The 27683-nt window shown below is 47.3% G+C and overlaps 1 protein-coding gene across 1 annotated transcript in view; it reads right to left on the bottom strand.

The window, feature by feature from the left end:
* DOC2B (double C2 domain beta) overlaps nucleotides 1–27683 on the bottom strand; it is a 257590-nt gene that overhangs the window by 168564 nt on the left and 61343 nt on the right. Inside the window, exon 2 of the mRNA XM_029611454.1 lies at nucleotides 25800–25879. Within this exon, the coding sequence (XP_029467314.1) occupies nucleotides 25800–25879 (80 nt within the window). The remainder of the gene's footprint in view (nucleotides 1–25799; nucleotides 25880–27683) is intronic.

Below are 27683 nucleotides of genomic sequence, written 5' to 3'. Positions count from 1 at the left end.
GTCTGTTTTTCAGGACATCCTCAATGAATATACATGAGATATACGGGCATACAATGGAGGCAGTGCATGCAAATCTATCTCATGCATATTCATTATCTGATATCCTGAAAACCAGACCTGTTTGTGGCTCTTGCAGATTGCAGTTGGCCACTCCTGTTATAAATTAACCAGTTTTTTTGAGACACGAGTTACCTCCCACCCAGCCAGAACTACACAACAAACACGTTTAATATCACTCACGCCAGGTAATGAGCAGGTGTAAAAATGTGCGAGGAAGCTAGCAATCATACATGCGCCAGAGACTTTTCAAATAGCAACTTACGCACGTAAATGTTTGCCCTGCCCCGGGCTTCCCCTTTCTACTTGTGCTTACGTGTGCACGAAAGTGAAAATACGCGTAGATTTTGGACCTTTAGAGAGGTTTCTTACACGCATACCTGCTCAGTTTTACACACCTAACTAGGTCAATTTTAAAAGCATTGCTTGCGCAAAAATTACCCACACACACGGGCTTACGTGGGCCGCACCTGAGCAGCGCAGATTTTTAAAAAGCCACAAAGTAGGAACACATATACCCATGCACGCATAAAAATATAAGAGGTCCAGGGAAGGGGGCGGGGCCGTTGTGCAGGTAACTCCCTATTTTAAAATCAGGACTGCAGCCAGCGTCGGCTTTTATTATCCACGTAACTTTACTGCTGCTCCAGATGAAGAGCAAATCTGTAGATCTCAAGTTTTATTTATTTTATTTATTTATTATTTATTTATTGCTTTTTATATACCGCCGCTCATCGGAGATATCGCGTCGGTGTACAGAGAACAAAAACGTACGCCGGAGCGTTATACACTGAACAAGATAATAACAGTTGAAGTCTTTTACATAAAGCAAATAAAAATAAAAATAATAAAAATAGCAATATAACTTAAATAAAGCAAACTTATATTAGTAACAAATATAACTTAAATTAACTTTTTTAGTAAACAAACTTATATTAGTAACAAACTTATATTATATTAGTAACAAACATATTAGTAACTTTTTTAGTAAACAAACTTATATTAGTAACAAATATAACTTAAATTAACTTTTAGGGCTTACAGGAAATGGTAAGGCATGCGGGGCAACTGGGCGGGGTGCAGGGTTTAGAACCAGAGGGATCTGGAAGTCCTCAGCATTAACTGGGCAAACTGGTGGATTAACTGGAAAGGCTGGGACTGGCTCTCGCGCGAGCATGCTTTAAAATCCGCATACGTATGTGAGGAAAAGTACATTTTCTCAAGCAATCTTACGATTCGGCACATCCTTACACAGGGGCGAGGTGTATTTTAAAACATACACGTGCACGATTTAAAATTGCAGCGTGTCTCTGCTCGCACGCAGACACATGCATGCATGGGCGCACGCGCACTCGTTTTAAAATTAGCCTGAATGTTTTGAAAATTCACCCCCCGAGCTTCTACCTGAGGCAATGCGGAGGGCTCACTATGATAGACATTTACTTTTAATTTATTGCATATTCCTCTTCTCAGGCACTTCACTTCTGAGTCCGCTGCACCCCAGAGTCATTAAAACGGGGATACTTGGCCTGCCACAATCCAAAAGCCACTCTCTGCCCCATCCTGTGTGACACAAACAATGCAAAAGTGGAGATGCCTAGAAAGCATGCACTGTTTGGAGGTCAGAGCAGAAGCGCAAAGGGCGGATTTATTTTGTGTGGTCTTCTTTATATACACCAGTCCGAGTCTCTGAGGGATTCATTAGGACGAAATGGGCCTCCCATGTCGTGGTACATGGGTCACAGTTGATGGACAGGGAATAGCCTCTAGTATGGTGGCCCAAAGGAACTTATTAAAGTACGATCTGCAAGTTAATGAACCCACATTATAAAATACATTCTACATCTGCATAATTCAAAAAGCCAGTGAGACCACAGCAAGGGCTCCAGTCGGTCTGTAATCGGCTTGGCAGATTTTCATTCCAGCAGACCGGGTCCAGGTTGACGTACATTAGACTGTTTGGTGGAACATGCCCGATGGAGATCACACAGACTTTGAAATTAGAAACCACTTCCTGCCCATTGTGAGTCCTGGTGGTGCATATACTCAGTTGCCCATCTGGCTCTCATCAGGGAACCACTCACAAAGTGCAGACCACCCAGACAACATCTGCCAGAAGGTTGAGAGTTGCTGGAATGGAGCAAACAATAGCTGGCAGGCAAGAAATCAGAATTATGGAGTTACCAGGAGGGTGCTTTACTTCTATAGGCAAAATAGTGCTGTATATAAAAATAATTGTACTACAACAGGTGGCATGGATTGTGGCACAGGCACAAATTTTCATAGATGCCAGTGTTCTGCTGCCATGCAGGCCTGAGGTGGCACCACTATCCTCTTGGGCAATGCCCACAGCAACAGAAACTCTGAACTCCTCGAACAAAATTCAGCAATGGGGCTGGGTAGCTAGCATGTGCTCATGGGCCCTGCGGCCGCCCTCCCCTCGCATGGATTTCCATGGAAACAGGAGCTGCAGGGCCCATGAGCAAATGGAAGGAATCAGGCCTCACGATGTCTGCACCCAGAGACTTCCTGACTCTGAAGTTAAGGAGGGAGGGAAGGATCTGGGAGGGTGCGATCTAGGGGAGAACTCCCCACACCCTCCCATGATGTCTGAGGGGAAATTTCTCCCCCTCCCCCCTTTAATTATACAGGCACCCAAATTGCAAATCCAGCCTTTATAACAAACAACATTCAGCACCGAAAGGTTGGAAAATGCTTTGGATCCTTTTCCAAGCATACTTTCAAAGAAAGCCAGAGCCACTTACCTAGGGCTTAAATTAGGGAAGTGCTCTCCAAGAGTTCAGATATTCAGAGCAGGCCACAACCTCAATCAGCGCTCTGGCCAGAGGGGGAAGGAGGGTGCGTGAGCTGTAATTGAATTGTTACACTTGGGCAGATAATGTGTGCACACCTCCATCTCCTGCTCTCTTCTGCTGCCAACGTCTCCCTCAATGCCCTTCATAATTTTACAGATGACCCCAATTAAAGCCCCAGAAACCTGTGTGCACTGCTGCTGGGGCACTGCTGGCAGAAGAGGGAGCAGTACAAATCTAGGTTTTTACGCTTATTTTCAACAACAGACTAGGATCTGAATGCTACTAAGGTAACAGCATCCATATGTCAGGAGGCCTGAACTTGGGCCCTGTACGGCTAAGCTTGGCTATAGAGCGCAGCTGAAGCAGACAGCACGTGGGCCTAGCAGTCATGCAGGGCATTCCTACTCCAGATGCACAGCAGTTAAAGGATATGTTCTCATCTTCAGGTGCTACTAATGCAAAACATGAAATCCCTTTGCAGAACTGAACCCCTGCCAGTGTATCAAGCTGTCCCCTCCCTCCCCAAAGTGCACTGCCTCTGAGGATGTGGACTCTGACCTCGAAAGCTCACGCCTCAATACACTGGTTAGTCTAGAAGCTGCCACCCGTCTTGTGTCATTTTTGCTCCGCCAGACTAACACGGCCACCCCTCTGAAGATCTGCGCTTTTCCTCACTCTCAGCTAACCCAAGGCCCAGCCAAACTCTAATGGATGCTGAAACCCTGCCTGGGATGGACGGAAGGGGGAAGTGTTTGGTGCCAGAACTGCTGCCAAATCTATTGCTCCCATCCTGTTTCCATTAGCGTCCTCTCGCCCCCGCACACGCCTTGCTAGGTTTCAGTAACCGCTAAAAGACAAGACAGTCCAGCCCCCCTTGAGTTAAGATGCGGGAACTTGCGAGTCCTGGGCTTCAGCGCCACTCAGTTCAAAGGCCTCCCTCCCTCGCTCGAATTTCAGTCTTTATCTGACGACCTATTCCAGATTTCCAGGGGGGTTGGCCTTTTAATTTTAAACTTTTTCTTGAACAAGTAACAGAGAAGTCAACAAATACTCGGCAAACATTTGTTTCTTATGCAGACTTAACAATAATCCATCAACGATTTGTTCATTTTTATATTCTCTCTCCCCTTTGCACCTTTCCCCTTCAACAAAATCATAAGTATTGCATCCCAAACATTTTAGCTAAGAATCTATTTATTTAATAGTGTTTCTTTGTCGCTTTCCTGATTACATTTTTAAAACCTGCAATCAATTACTCAATTGGACAATATTCAGAACGAAAGTGGCTTATTTACTCCTGGAGGAATTCTGCTCTACTCCGGCGCAGAATCTGGAGCCCCATCTGCTGCGGGCGATAATGGAGCAAACCCCAACGGGCTGCGAGCAGAGTTCATCCCACTCGGGATGAAGAAAGAGCATGGCCCGGCGTGCCGCATCATGGTGAAGGAGAAAGCCATGGCATGCCGCGTCGAGCCGAAGAGGGAGAAAGCCCCAGCCTGCCACAAGCAGAGCGCATCCCGCTCATGGCGAAGATGGTGCAGGTGCCGGCGTGCTGTGAGTGGAGCAGGCCCTGGTGAGAGTGAGTCTGTGTATAGAGGTTTTTTTATGTGAGAGACTACGAGGCTGTGTGTAGTGTGCGTGTAAGACTACGAGCCTGTGTGTAGGAGTGTGTGTGTGAAGAGGAGGGAGGGTGTGCATGTGTGTGTGTGTATGTGTGTGAGAAAGAGAGAGAAGATGAGTGAGGGTGTGGGTGGGCATGTGTGCCAGAGAGAGGGAGTCTTTGAGAGGAGATTGTGAAGGAATATGTATGAGTGAGAGATTGGGAGCTGCTGTGCATGAAAAAGGGAGTGAGGGTGCTTGTTTGTGAGAGAAGAAGCATGTGTGAAGTGGTGTGTGAGTGTGAGAGAGGAAGCCAATATGCAGAGGTATGTGAGAAAGACAGGTAGCCTGTGTGAGGGAATATACATGAGAGAGAAAAGGAGCCCATATGAGGTGGGGTGTTGCACGAGAGAGAGGGAGCATGTATGTGCACAAGAGAGAGGAAGCCTGTGTATGTGAGAGAGAAGGAGCCTGTGTGTGTGAGAGAGAGAGGGAGCATGTGTATGGGAAAGAGAAGGAGCCTGTGTGTGTGAGAGAAGAGGGAGCCTGTGTATGGGAGAGAGAAGGAGCCTGTGTGTGTGAGAGAGAAGGAGCCTGTGTGTGTGAGAGAGGGACAGAGGGAACCTGTGTAGGGCAGTACTGAGAGAGGGGTCAAACTCTGGGAGTGGAGATGGAGTGGAAAGGGTTGAGCCTAGCGGGAAAGGGGAGAGATAGTGGAGGGTAGAGAAGTTGGGAGGCCTGAGAAGGCAAAGTGAAAAAAGACTGGTCAGGGGAGCAAGGAGAAAGGATGGAAGGGACATTCTTATAATGTACTTCTAGGGAAATTCTGCTCAAACTATTTAAAACTCTGCGTCTTTAAGTAACACATTTTTCTGTATTACATTTTAAATTACTTACTTAAAGATTGCCATGTATATTGTGTTATTTTGACCAATATACAGTATGCAGAATTTTCAATTTTTTTGTGCAGATGTTGCATTTTAAATGCTGTGGCCCTTAACCATGTTTCAGCTTTTTCTAAACTGCTTCCTTAAGAGAAACCGATTCTGCAGTTGTGCTAGCTGAAATAAGGATTTGCCCACTGACCTCACACTCCTAGCAGATGAATGCCATTTCAATTCTTTCCCCAACCCCCACCTCACAAAGCCCGTACTTAAAAACATTTGAACTGACATTGTGGTGCCACTGCTAGCCAACCAAGCAGTAACAGGAAGGGAGCAGCCTCCCCAGGCTGCAGAACCCAATACACATCCTAGTCCCTCTACGTATAAACCCTAGCAGGTGAAAATTCAAAACGCTGCACACATAAAAGTCAGCGTCTATGTGCATATCGTGTTTTAGAAAAGTTCATTTTCACACATACGTATACGCGTGTAAAAAAAGGGGCATCCCTGAGCAGGGCCAGCATTTATGTGCATGAGCTACGAACATTAGCCAACTTACTCGTGAATTGTCACGCCTGCTAATTATCTGTCCTACGCAATATTAAACATGCGCATTGTGGAATAATGACAAGAGTGGGGAATCTGGGGGAACTGTTTGAAAGTTACTCTCCCCAGTTCTGATTCAGAAATAAGTTAATATTGTTCACATATCTTGATATCGCAGTTGAAAGAAACCTAATTCCCACCTCACTCTATCAGATCTACCCCATCCGTCCCACCTCCTTCCCCAGTGCATCTAAAATACGTTCCAGTAGCACTGCGTGTGGCAAAATTGTAGACTCACTACAGTTACCTTCACTTAAGACCGAACATCTCTTAGTTAATTTCAAAATTGGTTGAGGAATAACTTTGTGCTCCAGGGCAAAAAGTTTGAATATGGTCATCCCAGGTCATCCCAGGTCAGTCCTGGAGTTCGCCAGCACTCCAGGACTGGAGTGCTGGCGAACTCCAGTCCTGGAGTGCCACAAACAGAGCAGCCTTTCAGGATATCCACAATGAATATGCATGAGATAGATTATACACAGAGTGGAGGTAGGGCATGCAAATCTCTCTCATACATATTCATTGTAGAGATCCTGAAAACCTGGCCTGTTTGTGCAGTTTGCCATCACTGTCGCAGACCATCAAAAAGGCCTTTTGCTTTCTGGAGTACCTTGTCTCTACACTAGTGACCCGAAAGCATTCAGGAAAGGTCATAAGACCTTCTTCTTTAATAATGCTTTCAAAGATTTGATACCACCCAACCCGAGCTCTTAAAACCACTTCTTCTATTAATGCAGGTGCCTGGCCTGTGCAAACATATGTAGGCCTCGTTATAATGTTCTGTTGGTAACTGCTTTTGTGTGTGTTTTTAAGTTACCTGACCCGAACTTTGGAGGGTGCGGGATATAAGCGATTATAAATAAATAAATATGCACTAAACGGGGTAAAGAATTCCTTTACTGCCAGAATGATGGTGCATTCGTATCTCTCCAAGCCAACAGTATCCCCCCTTCTTGCCTACAATGCAGGCCTTCCAAACCAGCAACCTAGGCCCCTAACTGGGAGAGCACATCAAAAACAAACCTTCAACTATCAATTTAACCATTTGACCTTATATTTCCTTATTCTATCCCAGTAACTCTGGACATTGACACATTTCCAAGCTACCTATGCACTTATGACATTTGGGACATCGTCCAGTGAAAGTCAAAGCCTGGGGCTGAGAAATATATGCTATTCTAAGTAATTTATACTGGCCTTCCTGTAAGAGTATATTGTCAACCGACATGGGAGTACATCCAAAGCACCGAACCGATTCAGAATATGATCAATAGTCCATCTGTAAGCCAGATCTTCAAAAGCCTGGCTTATCACAAACTTTGGATACCACGCCGAAACTGAAATCCTCTCAAGTTCTTCTATCTTTAAAAAAAAAAAAAAATTATTCTATTTTACACCTTAGGGTTCTTGTAAGGTTATCCCTATTCAAAACTGATGCCCCAACCTGTATCGCTGCCCTAGCTCTTCAGATGATAACATGCCTCCTTCTACCGCGACCAAATCAATATCTATTCCTAGGATTCCCACGCACAGCCCCAACAGATGGATAACACTCAAGAGTGGCTTTGAAATCAGTTCCTGAACAAGTGAAAATAAATCGTGCTCAGATCCTACTCTGCTGTCCTTCAGGCTTTATTTTCTAATTATCTCGTGATTTTTAATGGTAATTAGGATGTCAACGGTGAGGCTGTTGGTAGGATCCAATATGGCCATATCAGGTCAATGCCGGTCTGTCCGAGTTTTCCTCTATTTCACTTTTTTTTTTTTATTCTTTATTTATAACTTTTTAAATTTTACAAACCAATACAGTTCATAACAGAAATAGCAGATACTCACGCAATCATTAACCTACAAGGAAATAAATCATTAATCACAACCAATATTAATATGTGATAATCTTAATGAAAACAGTCAATGATTCAAATTCAGGCTTTGAAATTAGGAGTTATTTCAATTATACATTAATTTCTAAGGAAAATTTAAGATTCACAGCATGAGAACACCTACATCTCTTATATTATGTCGCTAGGGATGATGTGGTTTGTTTTTTAGATCCTATAAATCCTGCCAGTTGTTCTGGAGTAGAGAAAATATTGCATTCATCCCTCTTTTTAATCAGGCATTTACATGGGAAACGCACTTGAAAATTATAACCTAATGCAATTACTTCTTGACGAAGATTCAAAAAGGTCTTTGTTGAGTTGCCAAAGCTAAGTCAGGAAAAATGTTTACATTTAAGTCATGATATCTGACAGGATATTTCCTAAAGTAAACTTTCATAATTTTATTTACTTCAAAATTTGTAAGCAGAGAAATTAACGAAGTTCTTTTATCAATAACCACCAATTCGTATTTTTCTAAAAAATTAGTCAAATCCCCTTGAAAAGGAATGTTAGATTCTCTGTTTCTAAATACAGGTAAAAAATAACTTGTGTTTACCACAGGCATATCTGAATCAGAAAAACCCAAAACCTCTGACATACATTTTTTTAATGTAATGTATGGAGTCTCTCCTACTATACGAGGAAAATTTAGTAAACGTAAATTTAAACTCTTGGAGTTAATTCTCGAGTGTCTCCATACGTCTTTCCAACCTCAGCCGATCTTTAGCAACTAAAGCTTTAACTTCTTGTGTTTTTTCTTCCTTTTTTTCCAATGAGGAAATCCTGCTATTTGTCTCAGTTAATTTTCCTTCTAACACAGATAATTCTCGATGAAGTTTTATACTGGCTTGGTTTAATTCCTGGCAAGCAATTTTCATCTCAGATCTGAGCCCTACCACCAAATCCCAGAGTCCACCTAAGGTCATGACAGTAGGGCAAGGGGGGAGGGGGTCACCTCTGGATCCGCCGGTTTCACTGCTCTCTCCCATACCTGCTTCACCGCATGTTGGGAGATCCACGGTGCTGCCTCCGATTAGCTGTTCCAGCCTCTGTAATTCTCCCGCGTCTTGCTCTCCTCTCTCCGCAGGCTCCACATCGAGGCACAAAAATCGGTGGCGTTGACATCCGTGGCGTCTCCAAGCCGGCGGCCCCTTCAGATTCGTGGGTGACCCCGGAAGCTGAAGAGTTTCCCGGGTCAACTCCGACGTCTCCCTCCATTGCCCCTCCGCACCAGTGGCCGCCTCAGTTCGGGACTCAGCGATACCTCCTCCAAGGGCGCGAGAGACTCTCCCTCGCCGCTCCACCCAGCGGGCTCCTCGGTTCCTGGTGTGGTAGGTGTTGTTAGGTAGCGAAAGATTTCTTGTTGGATAGGTGAGGGCAATGGCTCCATGGGATATACCCTCACCTTTCCCTTATGCTTAGGTGGCATAATGAGAGTTCTTTTAGGAAAATCAAGAAAATTTCGCCAGGTCACAGCGTCTAACTCATGCCGCCATCTTAACCGGAAGCCATCCACCCTGATCGTTTTTTCTCCTCTATTTCACTTTTACATGTTTATCCCTTTCAAGTGAGAAACAGTCAGGTTATGTTCATGTTTTGTTTTCTTTCCCCCACTGAAAAGCTTTAAAAAAAACAAAAACAACAAAAAAACCCAACTCAAGAAACCGTTTACTTGCAAAGAGAAAAAGAAGGCTTGCTAGCCCTGGGCAGGAGACCTGCTTTCTTCTCAGGCTGCAAAGCATGTTTGCAGTGAAAAGTTAAGAGCCAGATAAACACAGTCAAACCAGAAATAACTTGCGATCTAATGAAAGTTCGAATGAAGCAGGATGAGCTCAATCCGAATCTGCCCCAGAGGGGCTCGGCCCCCTGGCAGCCCGAGAAGCGAGAACCTGGGCGCCCAGAAGCACCAGAAGGCTCACGAGATGGGACTTGAGAACCTAAATATGTATGCCCGAGAGGAGAGGAGAGACGGGGTATATGCTACAGACTTTAAATACCTGAAAATTATTAAAACGGTACAAGAACAACCTCTTCCAACGGGAAGGGAAGCCGTAAAACCAGGCATCCTGACCCAGAGCTCCAGGGGGCAGACTCAGGAACAAGGGCAGAAAACAGTTTTTCATGGAAAGGGTGGTGCATACATGAAGTGCCCTCCTGGAGGAGATGATGAAGAAAGGAACGGCAATGGAATTCAAAAGGGTGTGGGATAAACACAGAGGATGGAAAGGAAGCCCCAGTTACAACCATGGACACCTTTGCTGGTCAGACTGGCTGGGCCATTTTGGTTTTCATCTGCGGTTGCCGACTGTGTTACTCTGTAATTCTCTTAACGTGAGCCCAATTTTATAGCAAATAAGCCTAATATAAAACCTTTAAATGTGGAAAATAGTCGCAGTGACCACACAGAGCTGCTGCTGTTGTCTCTTACAAGGCAGGGGGATGGGCTAACCAGATCCTCAGGCATCCCAGGCTCTTGGATCCGCAGGCCGCCAGGGGTCCCAGGATGACGAGCGCCCTCTGGGACAGATTCAGACTGCTGGAACCTCAAAAGAGCAGGAAGAGATTGCCGTGCCCCAAGAAATGCCCACTCAACAATTGAAAAAAAACCATGAGGCAGGCGATTACGGCTGGAGCAGAAGGGATGGAAGAAACGGAAGAGAACCGCCAAGTCCATTTAACCAATCACCTTCCCAGAGCTCGCAGCTCCCTTACCTTTTGCTCGTTTTCTTTTCTAATGGCTTTGCCAGGAACCCCAAAACCAGACCATGACAAAGCCATTACATCGGAAAGGGCTTTCCCAGGGGTCAGGACCTTTACAATCCCCCCCCCCCCCCCCAAAAAATAAAACCACCCCATGCCAATCGCTGACAGCAACGTACAGCCTGGTATGATAAACTATCGCAGGGTAGGCGATCCAGTGAAGCCGTAAGGAAATAACAAAATGGTGGATGCCACAAAAAAGTCTTTTTCTATCTTTAATCAAGGAGACGTGAAATATCATATACATATAGGGCAATTGTATATGATATTTCACGTCTCCTTGATTAAAGATAGAAAAAGACTTTTTTGTGGCATCCACCATTATGATAAACTATCGGGCAGGTACTTCTGAAGGCTTCCAGGGCCCGGTGCTCTTTTTTCAGTTTACAGTTAGAAGGAATAGCACACGGGTGAGATGCGTAGAATTACAAGTCAACATACAAGCCGAACGCGATCCCGCTCCTGGTGGGCTAAACGTGGTCAGCCTGCGACCAGCTTTCCAGAGCTGCCCCCCCCCCCCCCCCGTTCATCAGAAAAGGGGACGGATGAAGCTGAGATATGGGGGGGGGGGGAGAGGGCATGAGAGAGGGGCGGGACAGCAGGACTGACAGCTGACAGGAGGAGTGCACCTGACTAAAGGTGAGGACAGAAAAAGCTGGCGTCTACCGATCAGACACACACCCGAAATGCCCGTCCTGTAAAGAACATTATTTAAATGGCATAGCAGGGATAGCGAGCGTCGTATGGCGTATCTGCTCCGTGACTTGCAGGTCACACAGCTTTTCTTCAGTAATTACAGACAGAATTAGAGTAATTGATATTGCCGTGTATCCGTCTCAATTATTGTTTACACGTGGTGTTAAACAAGAGGAAAGAAGCATAGGTTTGTTCTTTCTTTTTCAGAATGAAGCTGTGAAGCACGGCCCGGGCTCGGCAGCGTGCGCTGTCGGCTCCCTGCGGTGCCCTGAGACGCAGAGGGTACCTAGCAACACCCCCCCTCCCCCCCTGCCTTCCTCAGTAGGGAAGGAACAACTGCGGCAGAGTTTTCTATGCCACCGAGAGTATACAGGAGACAGCACCAACAGAATAAAATACTGCAACCAGGCAACATACGTTTACGCTATCTTAAAAATCTATCGATCTTTCTCCATATGACACAAGGAGATGGGGATGGACTAAAGCTTCAGTTATGCTGGAGCCCATGACCCCATGCCTGTACCTCGTCTCTCGGTTTTGTCACTTGTGAATGTCGTTTGTTATCCAGGTTCCTCCCAGGTACAGTCCACGCCTGTGGCAAGAGATGCCAAGCAAGTGGCTCTTTGCAGCGTCTTCAGCAGAGCTAAGGTAATAGTGGATTCACGGCGCGTCCTTCACGACAGATGCCACGCATGTGCTACAACTGTTGCATGTTTCCGAAGGCCGGGCAGCTGAGACAGTGAAAATGGGCAGGGTCTCTCGACAAAGAGGGCCTTGGTTCACACTACACCCTCCTAGGCCAATGCTTCTCAACGTGATCCCAAAGGACAACCCAACCAGTCACATTTTCATATCCATGATGAATATGCATGAGACAGATTTGCAAACATTGGCCATGTATGCAAATCTCTCTCATGCGCATTCAGTGTGACAACCCTGAAAACCAAACTGGCTAGGTGTGCCTCCAGGACAGGGATGAGAAAGGACCATCTGAGCACTCAATTTTCAGGAGGATATTCACAATAATACACAAGATGTGTTTAGGTATGCAAATCTATCTCATGCATATTCATTCCAGATATCCTGAACACCAGACCGGTTAGGTATGCCTACAGGACAGGGTAGGGAAACAGTGCCCTACGGCCACATCCACACTCAGAAACATCAAGCACTTGCATGCAAAGACGCAATCCCACCCACAGGGCCCTACAAGAACAGGAAAACCGGTAGAATGAGCAGGAAGAAACGAAAAGTTGCAGATTACTCCAAGAGCAAGAAAGAAGTGAGAGCTCCTGGAAACAGCTGCTTTTCTTGGACAGCAAGTATCTCTTAAGCAGATCTAATAAGCAATTACAGTTATTATTCCTCTTGGGTTGGGACCAGTTGAAGGTTATTTAATTCTTATTTTGGAAGAATGGAAACTGTACATGTCGCTGTATGTTTGATGGTCTGAGGTTTTTTTTTGGGGGGGAGGGGTTTATGGCCTGGCAGTTTCTCCCGCCCTTTCTTTCAGCTTCCAGCTCAGTCAGAGCCAGTCTTTATTGGGCTATGAGCCATGAGCCTTGAATCGCAACCACCCAGGGTCTATTCCCCCACTATTATGTCCCCTCTCCTAACTCAGCCCGGGTCACTGAAGCAAACATCCTTGGCTAGATTCCCACCCCCGGCTAATGTGGCCCCCCAAGCCTGGCCTCTAGCTGCTATTGTTGACCAATGACCCAAACTCCTTCACCCTCCCCACTCCCAACCAGGGGCTTTGAACACAGCCTCCCCGGCCCAGTCAGGGAGCGGAAGCCAGGTCTGCAAATGAAGGCCAGCGCTCTCCTGTGGCAGTGCCTGGCACTAAGCTGGCCTCGTTATAAACTAAACTCAGATATCCATCTGCGGCATTTATTCAGGGCAAAGACCCTGGCAGGGAAATGCTGAGACTACAGGAAAACTCAAAAACCACTAAAGTGCATTGCTCTGGAAGCATGGAGTGAGCGGTAAGAGGGGAACATTAAAAGTCCATGAGAGCACAGTAAATCCCCAGTGTAGCTGGATATCCAGCTTTAGGCTGTTACCGGAAGGTGTACTACGCTTACTGCCTGTGGTAGGGCCTTGCCCCTTACCTTTCTATACCGCGGCGTGGCAGCTTTCCTTACCAAAAGGATGGCATGAATCCAGACAGAGGGAGGGAGAAAGAGAACAGAAAAAAATGAGAGCTGGATGAAAAGCAAGGAAAGCACAGCGACACTTTCTCCAATGGACAATTATTACTCTCCAGTACTGAAAACGCACACATATGCTCCCAGTACTCTGCTTAAAAAAAAAAAAAAAGGATTCTCCTCATTTCCTTTCCCCTTACATACAAAACTCAGTACAAGTGTATGCACGCACATCCTTACAAATAATGAGTGGAGTGGGACAGGTAAATGTTAACCGGTGGTTTACTTTTCAAAACAAAGACTAGGAAACACGCAATCAAGTTACTAGGTAATATATTTAAGACAAATAGGAGAAAATATTTTTTTTACTCAATGCATAATTAAACCCCGGAATTCATGGCTGAAGCTGTTAGGGTAATTGGATTTATAAAAGGTTTGGACAAGTTCTTGGAGGAAAAGTCCATTAACCATTATTAAGGTGGAGTTGCAAAATCTCTGCTTATCTCTGGGATAAGCAGCTTGGAATCTCTCCACCCCCTTGGGATCCTGCCAGATACTTGTCTCTTGGTTTGGCCCAGGGGCGGATTGGCCTATTGGGTGATCGGGCATCCCCCGGTGGGCCGGCCACTCTAGTCACGTGGTCTGCCGAGCGCGGCTGTGACAGAGCCGCGCTCGGCAGACCACGTGGTATCTCCTGGGGCGGCGAATCTCCGGGCCGGTCTTCATCGGAATCCGCCCCTGGTTTGGCCACTGTTGGAAACAGGATGCTGGGCTTAATAGACCCAGTATGGTAAGTCTTACTTTCTTATGCTTTATAGCCAGAAGACCAGGGAAAAAAAAAAGTCATCTTTAAGATTTTATTTTTTTTTTTTAATTATTATTATTAAAAGCACAGAGATCTTGTTAGAGCCATTGGTTTCTTGCGTTGTGGGCTTGAGAACCATAATAGAGTGGAAGCTGGAGGGAGGAAGGTGAAGCAGATGAAGGACAGGTCTCCTGTGTTGCTATGCACACCTGACCAGATCTAAAGGACGCTTCCACATTCCCTACTGTACAGAACAGTTTGTTACAACAGCAGACCCTTGACAATAGCATCAGAATTTATTCTTTAAAGCTTGTAACTCTGCATCTATAAATAAATGAAAAGATGGAACACATTGCATGAGCTGGTGGTATCTGAACAGTAGCTGGAAAACGTCCCTCCGTGCCCCCCTCCCCATCCCCGAGTACAGCTGTGACTGCAGCCTGCCCATGAATACAAATGAAAGCCTTGGAGAGGCTCTTCCAGCGAGGAGCAGCCTATCTGCATTCTGTGCAGACCCCAGCGGAGAGGGGAGAGAGAGAGAGAGGAACGCATCCCATGCGCTCACAGCCTGGCCCTGTATCAGCAGAGGAAAGCCAGGACGCCAACATGCAGGCAGGCAGGAATCCATCCAATACCAGAAACAGTCAGCAAAAGTCCTCCTTCTCTCTAGCAAGGCACATTAGGAGAGGGCAGAGCCTTACGTTACAGTATTGTGGGATGAACAGTCAGTAAATAATGCTTCTCCGGGACCTGCAAAGCAGCATCTCTTTTATACTGCGCAGACAATCCTTCGGTGACCCTCAGTTTCCCGACAATGCACTCCAGGTGAGATTTATGAAGTACAGCAGAGTTCTTACTTGAAATTCTCAGAGGCTTTCAGTTCCTTTCCCCCTCCTCTCCCCACTGGGGTCAGGTGCAGAGGGTCCAACCCCCTCCCTCCCTCCTGCACATTGTACAAGTTCTCACTCTCGGTGGCCAGGGCAAGCAGAGAGCCTCAGCCGATGGCGCCTGCCGCCTCAGGCAGCCTCCACAGGTTTGTACTTCACAGGACGGTGGCTATGCGGGGGGAGGGGAAGGAAGTTGGAAATGCTAATGCTAGTTCTATAAATCATAACATCCTACTAAATAGATTAGAAGAAATAGGATTAAGTAACAAAACAATCAAATGGTTCCAATCACACCTAAGCAATAGATACTACCAAGTACAGATAAAAGACGTAAAGTCAAGAAAAATAAACCTTCAAACAGGAGTCCCACAAGGATCAGCTTTATCAGCCACCCTATTTAACATATATCTACTACCAATATGTCACCTACTAGCTGGTCTAGACATTTCACACTACATATACGCTGTTGATATTCAATTAATCTTACCCATTGATGACACAATTGAAAAGACACTGAATATTGCCAACATGTATCTGGATATCATCGATTACTAAACCAGATGGAATTAGTTATTAACATAGAGAAAACAGAATTCCTACACTTAGAACATAAAAACATTGAAATCATCCAAAACCCAATCATACTCAAAAACTACGAAAAAGTAGAACTAGCAGAGAAAGTAAGAAACCTTGGAGTGATAATTGACACAGAACTTAACCTGAAACAACACATATCGTTAAAAGTAAGGGAAGGATATGCCAAACTCATGACTCTTAGAAAACTAAAACCTCTACTTACAACTAATAACTTCCGATCAGTGTTACAAGCTCTAATTTTCGCTAGCACTGATTACTGTAACACCCTCCTACTCGGATTACCATACACCACGATTAGACCACTCCAAATACTGCAGAACATGGCCGCTAGAATTCTGACGGGTAAAAGTAAGAGAGACCATGTCACTGAAACCCTAACTGAATTACACTGGTTACCCATCGAGCAAAGAATACAATACAAAACCCTATGCACCATACATAAATTAAAACATAATGAAAAAGCTGAATGGCTGAACACAACCCTCCGAGTACACGTCCCTCAAAGAAACCTGAGATCAGCAAATAAAGCTTTACTGACCATCCCCTCAATTAAAACAGCAAGACTAACCCAAGTAAGGGAAAGAGCGCTTTCCTTAGCAGGACCTATGCTATGGAACTCCATGCCGGTCGAGATCCGCTTACAAAGAGACATCAAAACCTTCAGAAAAAATTTAAAAACATGGTTATTTAAACAAGCGTACAACAAAGAGAAAGGAGAGTAGAACACAAGGAAAATGGGAGGCGATCTGCAGAACATCCACCCACACTACCCAAGCTACATGGGTATGTATTTTTATTTTTATATATTTTTCGCTTACCACCAAAGAATAAAATACTATTAAGTTTTCTATTTTAAATCTGTCACTAAAAAGAATGGACATGATGTATCACACCCACCTATGAGTAATTATAACAAACTATGTTACCGTAAATTGTTGGCACCTGTTTAGTGGATAGAATTCATTATTTTTCCAACATTAATGTTTGTGCCTTGTTGTAAACCGTTGTGATGGTACCTAACGTAACGACGGCATAGATAAAGTTTTTAAATAAATAAATAAATAAATAAATAAATAAATAAAAAATCTCCCTGGCACAATCGGCTAATTTCACAGCTCTGGGGAAGTTATTAGACCGCCACATCAGTCAGGAATGTGGCTTGGTGACTCAGCGGCCGGTGCTGCACGCTGCCACGCGGAGGACTGGGGTCCAACTTGCAGGCCAGCCGAAGCCACTGGCCAGGGATGGGGGGGGGGGGGGGGGGAACTGTCACCACAGTGGCCGGAGAAAACCCCAGGTTACTGTGCACGAGGACACGGGCGTAGCCCAGCAGAGAGCCCAAACGGAGCAGAAGTAAAAACTGCTGGGCCATAAGCACACAGGCAGGAGAACTGAGAACTCTCTGTTTTCTGCAGGCACACAAGTCACTTTATCTTTATCTGTTTGTCCTCTTCCAGCTGCTGCAGCATTCCTGAGTGGAGACCCCACTATTCGTTTGTGCTGAGCCCCAGGTTCCTCATTAGGAGGGAAGAAATGCCGAGAGCCATCTGGCCCATAGTGAGGATAGAGGGGAAGAGAATGAATGTAAGGCACTGCTAATTAATTCGGAGCTGTTTCTAGCCAGAACTGGATCTATGGGGGATGACCCTTCCTATACTGCCTGCCCTCATGCATTATGGATTGTCCTGGGGCCTTCTCTTATGGCTGCCTTTCCCCATCGTGGGCGTCACCATGCAGAGACCGAGGCCAGGGTTTGGGCAAGAAGCTGAAATATCCACAGAAAGGCATGCTAGGTCGTGTTAAAAACAACCGGGGAAACAGCCCAAGCTGCTGAAAGGTTACGTCTTTGCCATTTGGCGCATGCTAAATCCCAGATAGGAAAGAAAACCAAATATAGAAAAAAATGACAGGAACCGGGAGGAGCGCTGCCAGGTCTGGCCATGGGCAGAAGCAGAGTGAACGAGTAACCTGCTCACATCGCTGCAGGCAGCTGCAGCGTCCGCGGCTACGTTTACTCACGGATTTTGCCCGAAGGAAAAAGCACCCACCCTGCTTTCTTTGCAGGTGCCATTTTATTGGCCAAAACGCAGAGAGATTTAAAAAATACAAAATTCTGCGTGTTGGGGCCTCCCCTGCCCTAACGTCCCCACTGCAAGGCGGGTGAAGGCTCGCCCAACGTGGAACAACAAGTCCACTTGCACCCATTCCCAAGAGGGGCAACTTTCAAAGAGCCCTTTTACTGGGGTATATGGCCCTGGAGACTCACACCCCCCCCCACCCCCACCACCACCACCACCACATTTCCCATCCTGTGGGCAACCAAATTCAGTTTGAACGCAGCAATAGAGAGAGAATCTGAACATGCAAGTCTCTGCGGCCCAGCGAGGAGCCTTTCAGGCCGGGGCATTCCTCTGATCCTGCTGCAGAAATGTGCCGATGCCTGCTGTTTGGGACTATTGCACTTTACTCCTTTGCTGTTTGTTTTACTATATGTGGGTTTTTGTTATTTTGACATTAAAATTACCTTTCAATGGATAAAACCATTTAGGTATGAGACTGCTTGTTTTCCTTTTTCTGTTGACACTGAGAGCAAAGGGTTTTTACCTTGTATAAACCGAACTGACTTCTTTCACTTTCTGTTTATTGGAGTTGTCTCTATACTTTGTTGATTGGAAGTCAATAAAAAGATAATTATTTAAAAAAAAAAAAAAAAAGTACCTTTCAATTAGTTGTCTTAGCATTCTATCATTTCTGTTTTTATTATATTTTAACTGACGGTGAGCTATAATGAAGCCAGGCACCGGCACCACTACCCAACCTGTGCCCTGCTTCTTTTTATTCAGATTTTCACTTGATCTCGCTTTTGTAAATCAGCAGTCCTTTTGCCACTGCTTGCAGCACGGTCTCCAGTGAGAAATCTCAACCTTCAAATAGAAGCCTAGGCTTAGGACCGATTTACCAAATGAGGTGAGAATTCTGCATATTATTCAGCCCCTTCCGGATCTACCCTGGACACTCCAGGGTTCATATTCAGCAGCACTTAGGGGGTCTTTTTTTAAATTTTTTTTTTTTTAAAGCTAGCGCACGCGAAAAGGGGGCGGAGTCGGGGCGGCATCTGCCCCGGAAGAGGAGTCATCGAGGCGGACGCCGCGAAGACAGCGTGGGCGGCGAAAAGGAGCCTTTTCGCTGCCCATTTCGCGGCCAATAGCACCACCTTTTATGATGGCACTAATGGGTGCGAAAGCCGGCAGCGATCGCACTGCGGAGGTGCAATCGCTGCTGGCCATCGCAGGCCCGCCCCCCTGCACCGCGTGATTCACGCCGCCGCGGTGTTTTAGAAAATATAGGCCTCAGCCAGATAAACTTGTGAGTTATCACACTAAAGTGTGGCTGGATAACTCATTATTTAGCTAAAATGTATCTGGATAAGGTCGGGGAGCATAGTGAGGCGGAGTTAAGTTAGCCCAGAGAACTCTGGTCAAGCCACAGTGAAGTCCTAGAGTTAGCTGGATAAAGTTAGCTGGTTAACTTTAAGATAGTCCGTGTGATAGCTCAAGCGGTGAATGGCTTAATAATAGGCCAGAGGAAACACCAAGTAGACTCTGGCAGGGACTTCAGTGTGCTCTACTGACAGTGGATTTAACTCTAACAAATCGGCAGCAAGCCTTCACTTCAGACGTTACGGCAAAACAATATGGCTCACCTCATTTCAGGCACCCACAAACATTTAGTGAGGGGAGGTCCTTGCAACTGGTAGCTTATCTCCCTCTCTGCTTCCTGGGGCCTTCTCCAGCTCTCTCTGTCCTGCCAACTTAAGCCCTGGCTACAGGGAACTCCCCTGGACCAGAATCCCTTTGCAGTGTTGCTCCTTACAGAGGGACAGGGTCAGCTACCTGTGACCGGGCCCTTTAGGGTGGTTTGAGGGAGTTCCTTGTGGACTCCTTCATGGTCGGTTACATTTGAAAGTGCGGCTGCACCACTGAGTATCCCATTAACGGGAGCCGGATACGTTTTTTCTGGCTAACTCTGTAAGCCAGCCAGCGGCTGAATATTACCCCCACCCTATACAAAAGTAACTGGCTCTCCAGAGGCTTATGGATCACACTTTATCTTCCTGTTGGCTCCAGAAAAGGCGGCAGCAGACAGGAGAAGCAGGGCGTGAACAAATCTGCCAGCCCTCCGGAGTCTGGCGCTGGACCGGTCGTCTGCTGCCCTGTGAAGGAAGGACTTAGCGAGAAAAGCATGATCTTCCCTTCCTGGGTTTCCGGGTGCACAGAGCACCGCTGGTTTTTTGCCTTTACTGTCTGGGAGCACTCAGTCACCTTTTGGGAAGAGTCCCCAAGTTCCCACTGACAGCCGACCTCTCCTCGTGCCAGCATTACTATTCAGAATGGAATTTGTTTTCTGGGGCCAGCCCGAGGGCTCAGCAGCGCTGCCAAAACAGTGGGACCCGGGCTTGATTCCCCGCTGAGGTCTTCTGCTCGCCGGTTCAGCTGGGGCTGAGGAAGCAGGGTTCCCCAGCCCCTGGGGAGAGGGCGTCCCTGCTGTCATGGAAAGGCGACACCTAGTGGGGAGATTTAGGGATCGTTGGCGGAGGAAGGGATATAAAATAGGAGTAAAACATCCCCAGGTAGCTGGGAATGAGGGCTCCGGCTGCCAGATCCCAACCCCAGTTCTGACTGAGCTGGAGGCACAAAGGGGCCCGGATAAAAAGAAAAGCAAATTATTTCTCCCCACTGCCTTTATAAAAGATTCCAAAATGTGTGCTCTTGGAGAGGCTGGCGGTGAGGCTGTCCTCAGTTGCTGAATGTCGCTCTACTCAGAGTGACTCCTCCATCAAAGCCAGTTTAAAGAGTCCTATGTTTCGTTCAGAATCGATCTGCTTGGAAGATTCATTTAAATACATCCCCACCAGTCTACCAATTACTCTGCAGAGCTCTTTGTCTTCACTTCGGTTCCAGCATTTGCTGCTGTTTAATGACAAATCGATGAGTTTAATTATCGTGAGACTGTGAGAAACCTAAGCAGTGTCACTGATGGGAGCTCATCTTTGCAAGGCTACATAAAGGCCTCTCTTTTGCATCAATAAGCTGCTGCAAACCTCTGTAAGACACCAAACAAACAATCTCCTGTTAGCCTGCGGACTACAGTGGCTTTTCAGAGGCTCCTCCTCTTTTGGTGGACTCGAGGAGCCCAGCTCTTCTCAATGCCATGTTCCTGCTAGTCCGCCCAGTTCCAGCCCTTCATGAAGTCTGTCCCTTCCGTGGGATGGTGGAGCCGGGATCTTCATATTGCCACGCTCGCATGAGCCTGCTCTGTGCAGAGGCACTTCCTGGGCTTTGCAGAGTCTCTTTCCTCCTTGGGGGTCGAGCAGTCGGGATCTGCATATCGCCAGGCTCCCGAGAACCCATGCGGTGCAGTCTCTATTCCTGTTCCAGGCCTTTGTAGAGTCTCTTTCCTCCGTGGCCTCGTGGAACTGGGCCCCAGGTATTGCCACACTCCCAGAAGCTCTTTGTGGAGCATCCTTTTTGCTGGGGCCTTGGTTCCTCAGGATATTCTGCACAAGGGGGAAATTCAGTGCAAATTCTGCATTGCGCAGGTGCCCAGAACTCCCCCAGGTTTAAGTCAGGAAACCTTCCCCCCTTCATCCTTCCTTGCACTCGCTGCCTCTGGTTCAGAGCTTCACAGATCTCCGACAGTGCCTTCTAAGCTCTACAGAAGAGGAAGCACAGACAGAATCCTAGACAAAGCCAGCTCCAGCCCAGAGGCTACCTGCCCAGCAGATCACAGTGACTAAGGACGTCACTGCTGCAGGTGTCACCATAAGTCACAGCGACGCAGGACACAAATGACCTTCATTCTCCTTCTCCTTTGGGCTTCCGGGCTGGAATGCGGCACCACAAAGCCTTCAACATGTAACCAGCTGAGGATTGCCCATATTTACATCCCCTCCAACTCACTCAGCCCAGCCATCGCAGCGTCAGTCCTTCACCAGGGGCCACCCCACCCCCCACCACCCTCCGGAGCCCAGCCAGCAGCCGTCACCACTGGGCTGTGCCGGGCACTCCTTAACCCCGGGTCATCCTTGGGGGTTGAAGGTGTGAGCTGAGTCCTGCTCACGACACTGCACGGCCCCGCTCTTCCACACAGCTAACGCCTCCCGTCCGAGGACAAATCACTGCAGGGACCAAAATCTTTAATTCAGCATCAGCTCCGACTGATGGAAAATGGAAATTTTAACCTTAAGAAAATGGCAAGGAGGAGCTCCGTAATTACACACGGCGGGAAGGCAGCGGGAAACCAGGTGATCCACTATTTACCGAAGCTTTGCACAGCGGTCCTGGGCACCTTTCCTTGTTTTCTGCTCAGATTAACTCTACGGTAAGGGAACATTTTTCAGACTGCAGTAAAACAAACTAACGCAGCTAGATGGAGCCGTCTGAACCTGCGGCGTGCGCACACCCTGAAGCCCATGCCAGGATCGGGGCAGGCCCAGAGGAGAGGTTAGGCCGGGGGATTTCGTGTGAATGGGACACTTTCGTACCCGCCGGCTCCAGAAACTCGGAAGCCAGACGAGGCGGCACGTCCGGCGATTCAGACGGAGCCAACGCTAAGGCAGCAGGAGAGGCGGAAAGTGTTTCACCACCGGACATGAACCAGCGGCGGGACGGCTTTCGAAATGCTCGATGACATCACAGTGTGCTCCGACCTCCAGGAGATTCCACGTGCACTACACTAGAAACAGGGGGTCCCCTGAGTGTCAGGATCCTCGAGGCCACGTGAAAAAAACCATGTGCCAGCGATCACTCCATTCTCTGCTGTCTATGGCACAAAGCTGAATCAAAAATTAACAGGGGGAAAAAAGGATACACACAAACATGATCTTATAACTAAGGCCTGTTTCCCTGCAGGAAACAAGGTTTAAAAATCTTTTGCATAAGACAGGGAAGATGGACACTCGTTTCTGACTCGGGACCCAGGGCGGCCTGCAAGAATCCGCCATACGCTATAGCAAGGTCCGGCTCAGCTTGAGATGCTCTGTCTGGGTTGTGGGAGACAGCGAGACAAACAGGTTTATTTTAACCTCAGGATTTTGTTCCCAGTGTGTACCTTCCGAGGTTCTTAGGATTTTAGATGCACGTGGTTATCGGGATATTTAGAGAAAACATGTCTACTGGCACCTCTCTATGCTTTATTTGCCACAATCTGCCTTGGATCTGGACGTGCTAAGGAAAAGCAGAATATAAATGCCCACCTAGGTTACACATTAGACCTGGTCATTCAGCCATAAACAGCTCAGCAAGGGCCCCGAAGCTTTTCTGTCCATCTTCTTGGGTGGGCCCGAGCTACACCAATTTTTCAACGTGGACTCGCGTGCATAACTCTGCCATGAAAACTTTCCCACCAGGAGTGCCCGTGGCAGGAATGTTTCCAGAAAACGTGCACGTGTGGAGCTGAACCTTGGAAAGTGCTCGCGGGAAGGCCAAACCCCCTCTCCTGCTCCACCCGCAGCAGTGCTAGCCAGACCCATGTGTGGATGTTTTCACGCCTATCGGATGGGGAATTTTGCAAAAGGCCAGGTCTGTGCATGGGGGGGAAAAAAAAAGCCTACGGGTCACGTTTCTTTGTCCAATTCTCAAACGCTAATTTTGGAGGGGGTTTTGCCCAAAATTTTGATTTTCTGCAGTTTCCAAAAAGGGGAAAATGTGCCCAGAAAAAAAAACGTTAGCAAGAAGTGTTGTGGGAGCTCTACCTGATTTAAGAATGAAGACTCGTCCTGCAGACGTTTTTCCTTCGGACACGTTTCCCACAGCTTCAGGAAGCTCAGTCCTTCGACAAGCCAGGCGGCATTTTACAGCTGCGGAGGCAAACTCTCAGGTGGGCGCTCTCCACACTTTCTTCCCCGCTGTTAACATTGCCAATCGCGCTGTTAATCAGGCAAAGCAACACCAATAATTAAGCAGATATTGACCGGACACAAGCACCATCTCCTGAGAAAAGAGGATAATGAGAGCGCATCTTTAAGGCTAAGGGAGATTAATTTCATATGATTATCATGTAGAGGGAAATTGATTTTGAGGAACAGGGCGATAATGAAATTCAGTCTGCCCTGGGATGGTTTCTATTCTGCGTGCTTCACATAAGCCTCAGATGGACGGACTTCTAGCGCCACTACCCCACCGCGCACACAGCTCCAACAAAAATACATCAAGACGAGCCGCCGATATATAAAAATGAAAAAAATCAAGCTCTGTGCGCCAAGTGCTGGAACACTTCCTCTTCCTGTTCCAGCAGCGCTCGATGCCTTTAGGTCTGCCGCTGCGGCTCTCTCTCTCTCTATATATATATATCTTATGTAACTACAAACTGCCTCTCTATAATGCTATAGAGGTTTAATATGGAAAAGAAAAAAATAAAGGAACGAAACAGGAAGAGGTGACGGAGTGTGTGCTGATAAACTCTGAAGGCAGCGCAGGTCGGAAACAAACACGGACGCAGCATTGCAGGGTCCGGCTTTAGGGGAGTGGGGGGTGACTCTTGCCCTGCACCAGCACAAAGCATAAGTGGGAGATATGAATCCCAGATACAAGGGCCTCATATATCCTTGGAATTAAACACATCCCGTGCCCCTAGTGTCACGTATTCATTTCACGCTCTTCCAAGCAGAGAGGTCAAAGTGCGCTACCTGAATAAAACCCAGTAATATGGTACATGAAGGCAGATAAAGACCAGTAAATGGTCTTTATCTGCCCAGTCTGCCCAGAACACAGCATCTGAACTGCTCGATTCTGGTCAGGACGCCCGGGTCTGGCTTTCTCTGCCACAGTCGCGTGGACCAGTGGCTCTTCATCCGGTCCACGGGGAACCTCCCAGCCGCTCTGGCTTTCAGGACAGCCAGCGGGGAATATGCCGGAGATGAGCGGGCGATGCCATGGGGGGTTTAGGGACAGCAGCGCCCTCCTGCAGGCTGGCTTATCCCGAAAACCAGACCGGCCGGGGCAAGCTCAGGCGCTGATCTGCTACCAGGTCGCTGAGCTGCGACAAACTGCTTTCTTCTCCCTCAATGCAGCCAGAAAAAAAAATCACCAGGGCCAGGCTGAGAACTACGGACAGATGATTCCCCACCCCTGGGGGCAGCTGAACGCCATCTCCATCCGGCAGAAAAGGTGCCAAATGGAAGCCGATTCCCACCCTTCTCCAAGCGCCAGCGCACACATACGAATCCCCTTCCAGGCACAGACGTGCACTTATTTTCTCTGCATGCATTTGTGGTTTTCAAGTGTTAGACATGATAAACACATACTGGGGGGGGCAGCCATTTACAGATCTAAAGACCAATTCAAATCGGAGGGGGGGGGCCTCCAGAGGAGCTGTTTTCTTGTCTATTAGTCACAGCTAACATTGTTACTGCTCCTTTCTCCCCTTTCCTGGCACTGAATAATACAAACTAACACATTCGGTCAAAACCGAGAAGCAGCTGCGCGTTCCCTGCAAACCAGGCGAGGTGTACTGAAGCATCGCTGCGGCGTGAAGAAGTTCACGTGAGAGTTAACCGAGAACTTTCTAACCTCTCTCCTGGAGCCAGGGGTGGGGAGAGATGAGAATAAACGTCCTCATGCCTTCCGTCTCACTAAAATATCTCAGGAGAAAGAAGAGTCAGCCTCCGGGACTGTTTACCGCAAACAAACAAACAGAGAGGTACGGTGGTTTGCTAGCAAAAGTTGATTAATGATGCAGCATCTCCATTTTCAAAAGGTCCTGTAGGGCACTTAAACCTTTGCAATGCAGACGGGGAGAGAAAGCAGTTACGACAGGGAAGGAAAGGCTGGAGGGAGCCTGGGAGCACTCGGCTAATCTTCAATACCTGCCAGCAGCTTCCGTCTCCCACCAGCCTGATTGCATCAGGACCTTGCACCCCAATCTTGCATTCAGATGGGAAGACTTCAAGCTGTTTAATACCGATTAGAAACGGGCCACGCTTTCTGGGCACACACACACAACCTCCTCGCCCGCTCTGCCAGGCATCATGGGTTTATCACACGTGAAGGGCAGCAGGGAACATACCTTGGCTTTGCTGATTGTGCAGTGCAAAGCGCTGTTTTCCTGATCATACAGCAAGCTAAAATCCAGCGTCCCCAGGGTGGCTGAAAAAGACAAGAGAACATTATTAGCTTTAGCTGCCAGGCAACTGTTATTTTGCTTTTAGCAGCGTGAGTGTAATGGATTTACTGCTGGCAAAAATACAGAAGCCTCAAAAGCAGTGGAAACAGACATGAACCTTTGCTCAAGGTAGCAGATAAGGCAGTAAACAAGCCGGCAGGGACAGGAAGGAGGTGCTGGTACAGCACGACGAAGGATCCTCTGCAGGACTCTGTATGTCCCCGCCAAGCAGCCCGGGTGTGTCCTGCAGGACAGGGGAGCCACAAGGAAGCATTATCCAGGGACAGGACAGGTCATGAGCGTTCGAGTCCTCAACTGGAAGAAGGGACCGGAGGGCTCTCGGGGGTTCATGACCTGTCACATCTCTGGAGAATTCCCGTGTTGGGCTAAGAAAACGCATCACAGCTCACGAAGAATCAAAAGCAGAGGTCACAAGTGCTCGCCACATAAAAAACCCCTCCCCTAGAACGGCGAGACACTGCCTGACTAAGGCCATGATTTATTTTTAGTGAGTTTTTTCTTTACAATTACCACTACTACACATCATTTCTATAGCTCCAGGGCAGCGCTGCACAAAAAAAAAACAGATAAGGGAGCCAGTGCCTGCTCAGTAGAGCTTACAATCAAATCGGAACAAACCAGGATTTATTAAGAAACTTTTTAAAATCAATAAGGCTGTGGACAGAATAACGAGGGGTTAATATTTAACAGCAGCCCCCAAAAGGTGGGGTTTTTTACACTCAGGGAGCCTATTCCAAGCCTAGGGTGGAACTGACGGCAGAGCGTAAGACAGGAGGGACTTACCTGAGGAGCAGAGTTCACCAGGAGGGGTGTAGGGAGAGGTAGTGAGGAGCTGCAGAGCGAACAAGAGGAGCTGCAGCTGCATGCTGATCATTATGAAATTGTATATACCCCTCCTGAAGTGTGGGTTGTTTGGAAGTACATTTTTTTAAATAAAAAAATAAATAACTGAATAAGGGAACTGATATAGTGGTCTGAGAAGAAAAGTGCTGCAGCTGAATTTTGGAGAAACGGTGCCAGCAGTCAGGAGGTAGCGAGAGTACCGGAGCAGGCGCCTGGGCAGGGGATATGGGGGGGGTCGCATCAGGTCACGGTCTAACTGGCACTGACAGCAGGGTGCTCCTGCGCCATCTTATCGCGGTTCTGCTTCCAGGACACGGCGAAGAAACCAGAATCCCGCTCAGTCACAAGGCTGATCCTTCTCTTTCCTATCACTTGTAACGTGCATAGATTGCACCTTAGACGATGCAGAAGGAAGCTCCCAATCCTGGGATGAAGACTGAGACTGCACCCAGCATACCCTAGGGCGAAGGTGCGAGCCTGGTTCCTGGCATGGTGCTCGGATAGAGAGAGGGAGCAAGCAAAGAAGACGTGGCCGAAAGGGCCACCTGCAGAAGATGGAGGACTGGCTCTCTCTCTCTCTCTACCCTCCGTGATACAGGCCTGTGCATTCAGTCCATCTCTCTCCCTCCCCTCCACGTTTTCTCTGCTCTATCGTGTCACCTTTCCCTCCTCCCTCCCGTATCTCTGATCCCTTTCGGTCTTGTTCCTTTCTCCCTTCCTGTGTTTTTTGTTTTGGGTTTTTGTTTTTTTTGGGTTTTTTTTAAATGCTTCCCCCTATTTCTTTACTGATCCTGACTAAGCCACATGACACTGCTTTTCACAGGGCAGATAAAACACACACACTGAAGGCGTGCAGCGAAGAAAATGTGAATATCTTTTTAAAAGTGGAAAAATATGCAGGAAGCAATTAAAGTTAAAGAAATC

The sequence above is a fragment of the Rhinatrema bivittatum genome, chromosome 8 (genome assembly GCF_901001135.1).
Source record: "Rhinatrema bivittatum chromosome 8, aRhiBiv1.1, whole genome shotgun sequence".
Taxonomy (NCBI): domain Eukaryota; kingdom Metazoa; phylum Chordata; class Amphibia; order Gymnophiona; family Rhinatrematidae; genus Rhinatrema; species Rhinatrema bivittatum.
Note: the sequence above shows the minus strand (reverse complement) of the source record. Positions and strands in the feature narration are given on the sequence as shown.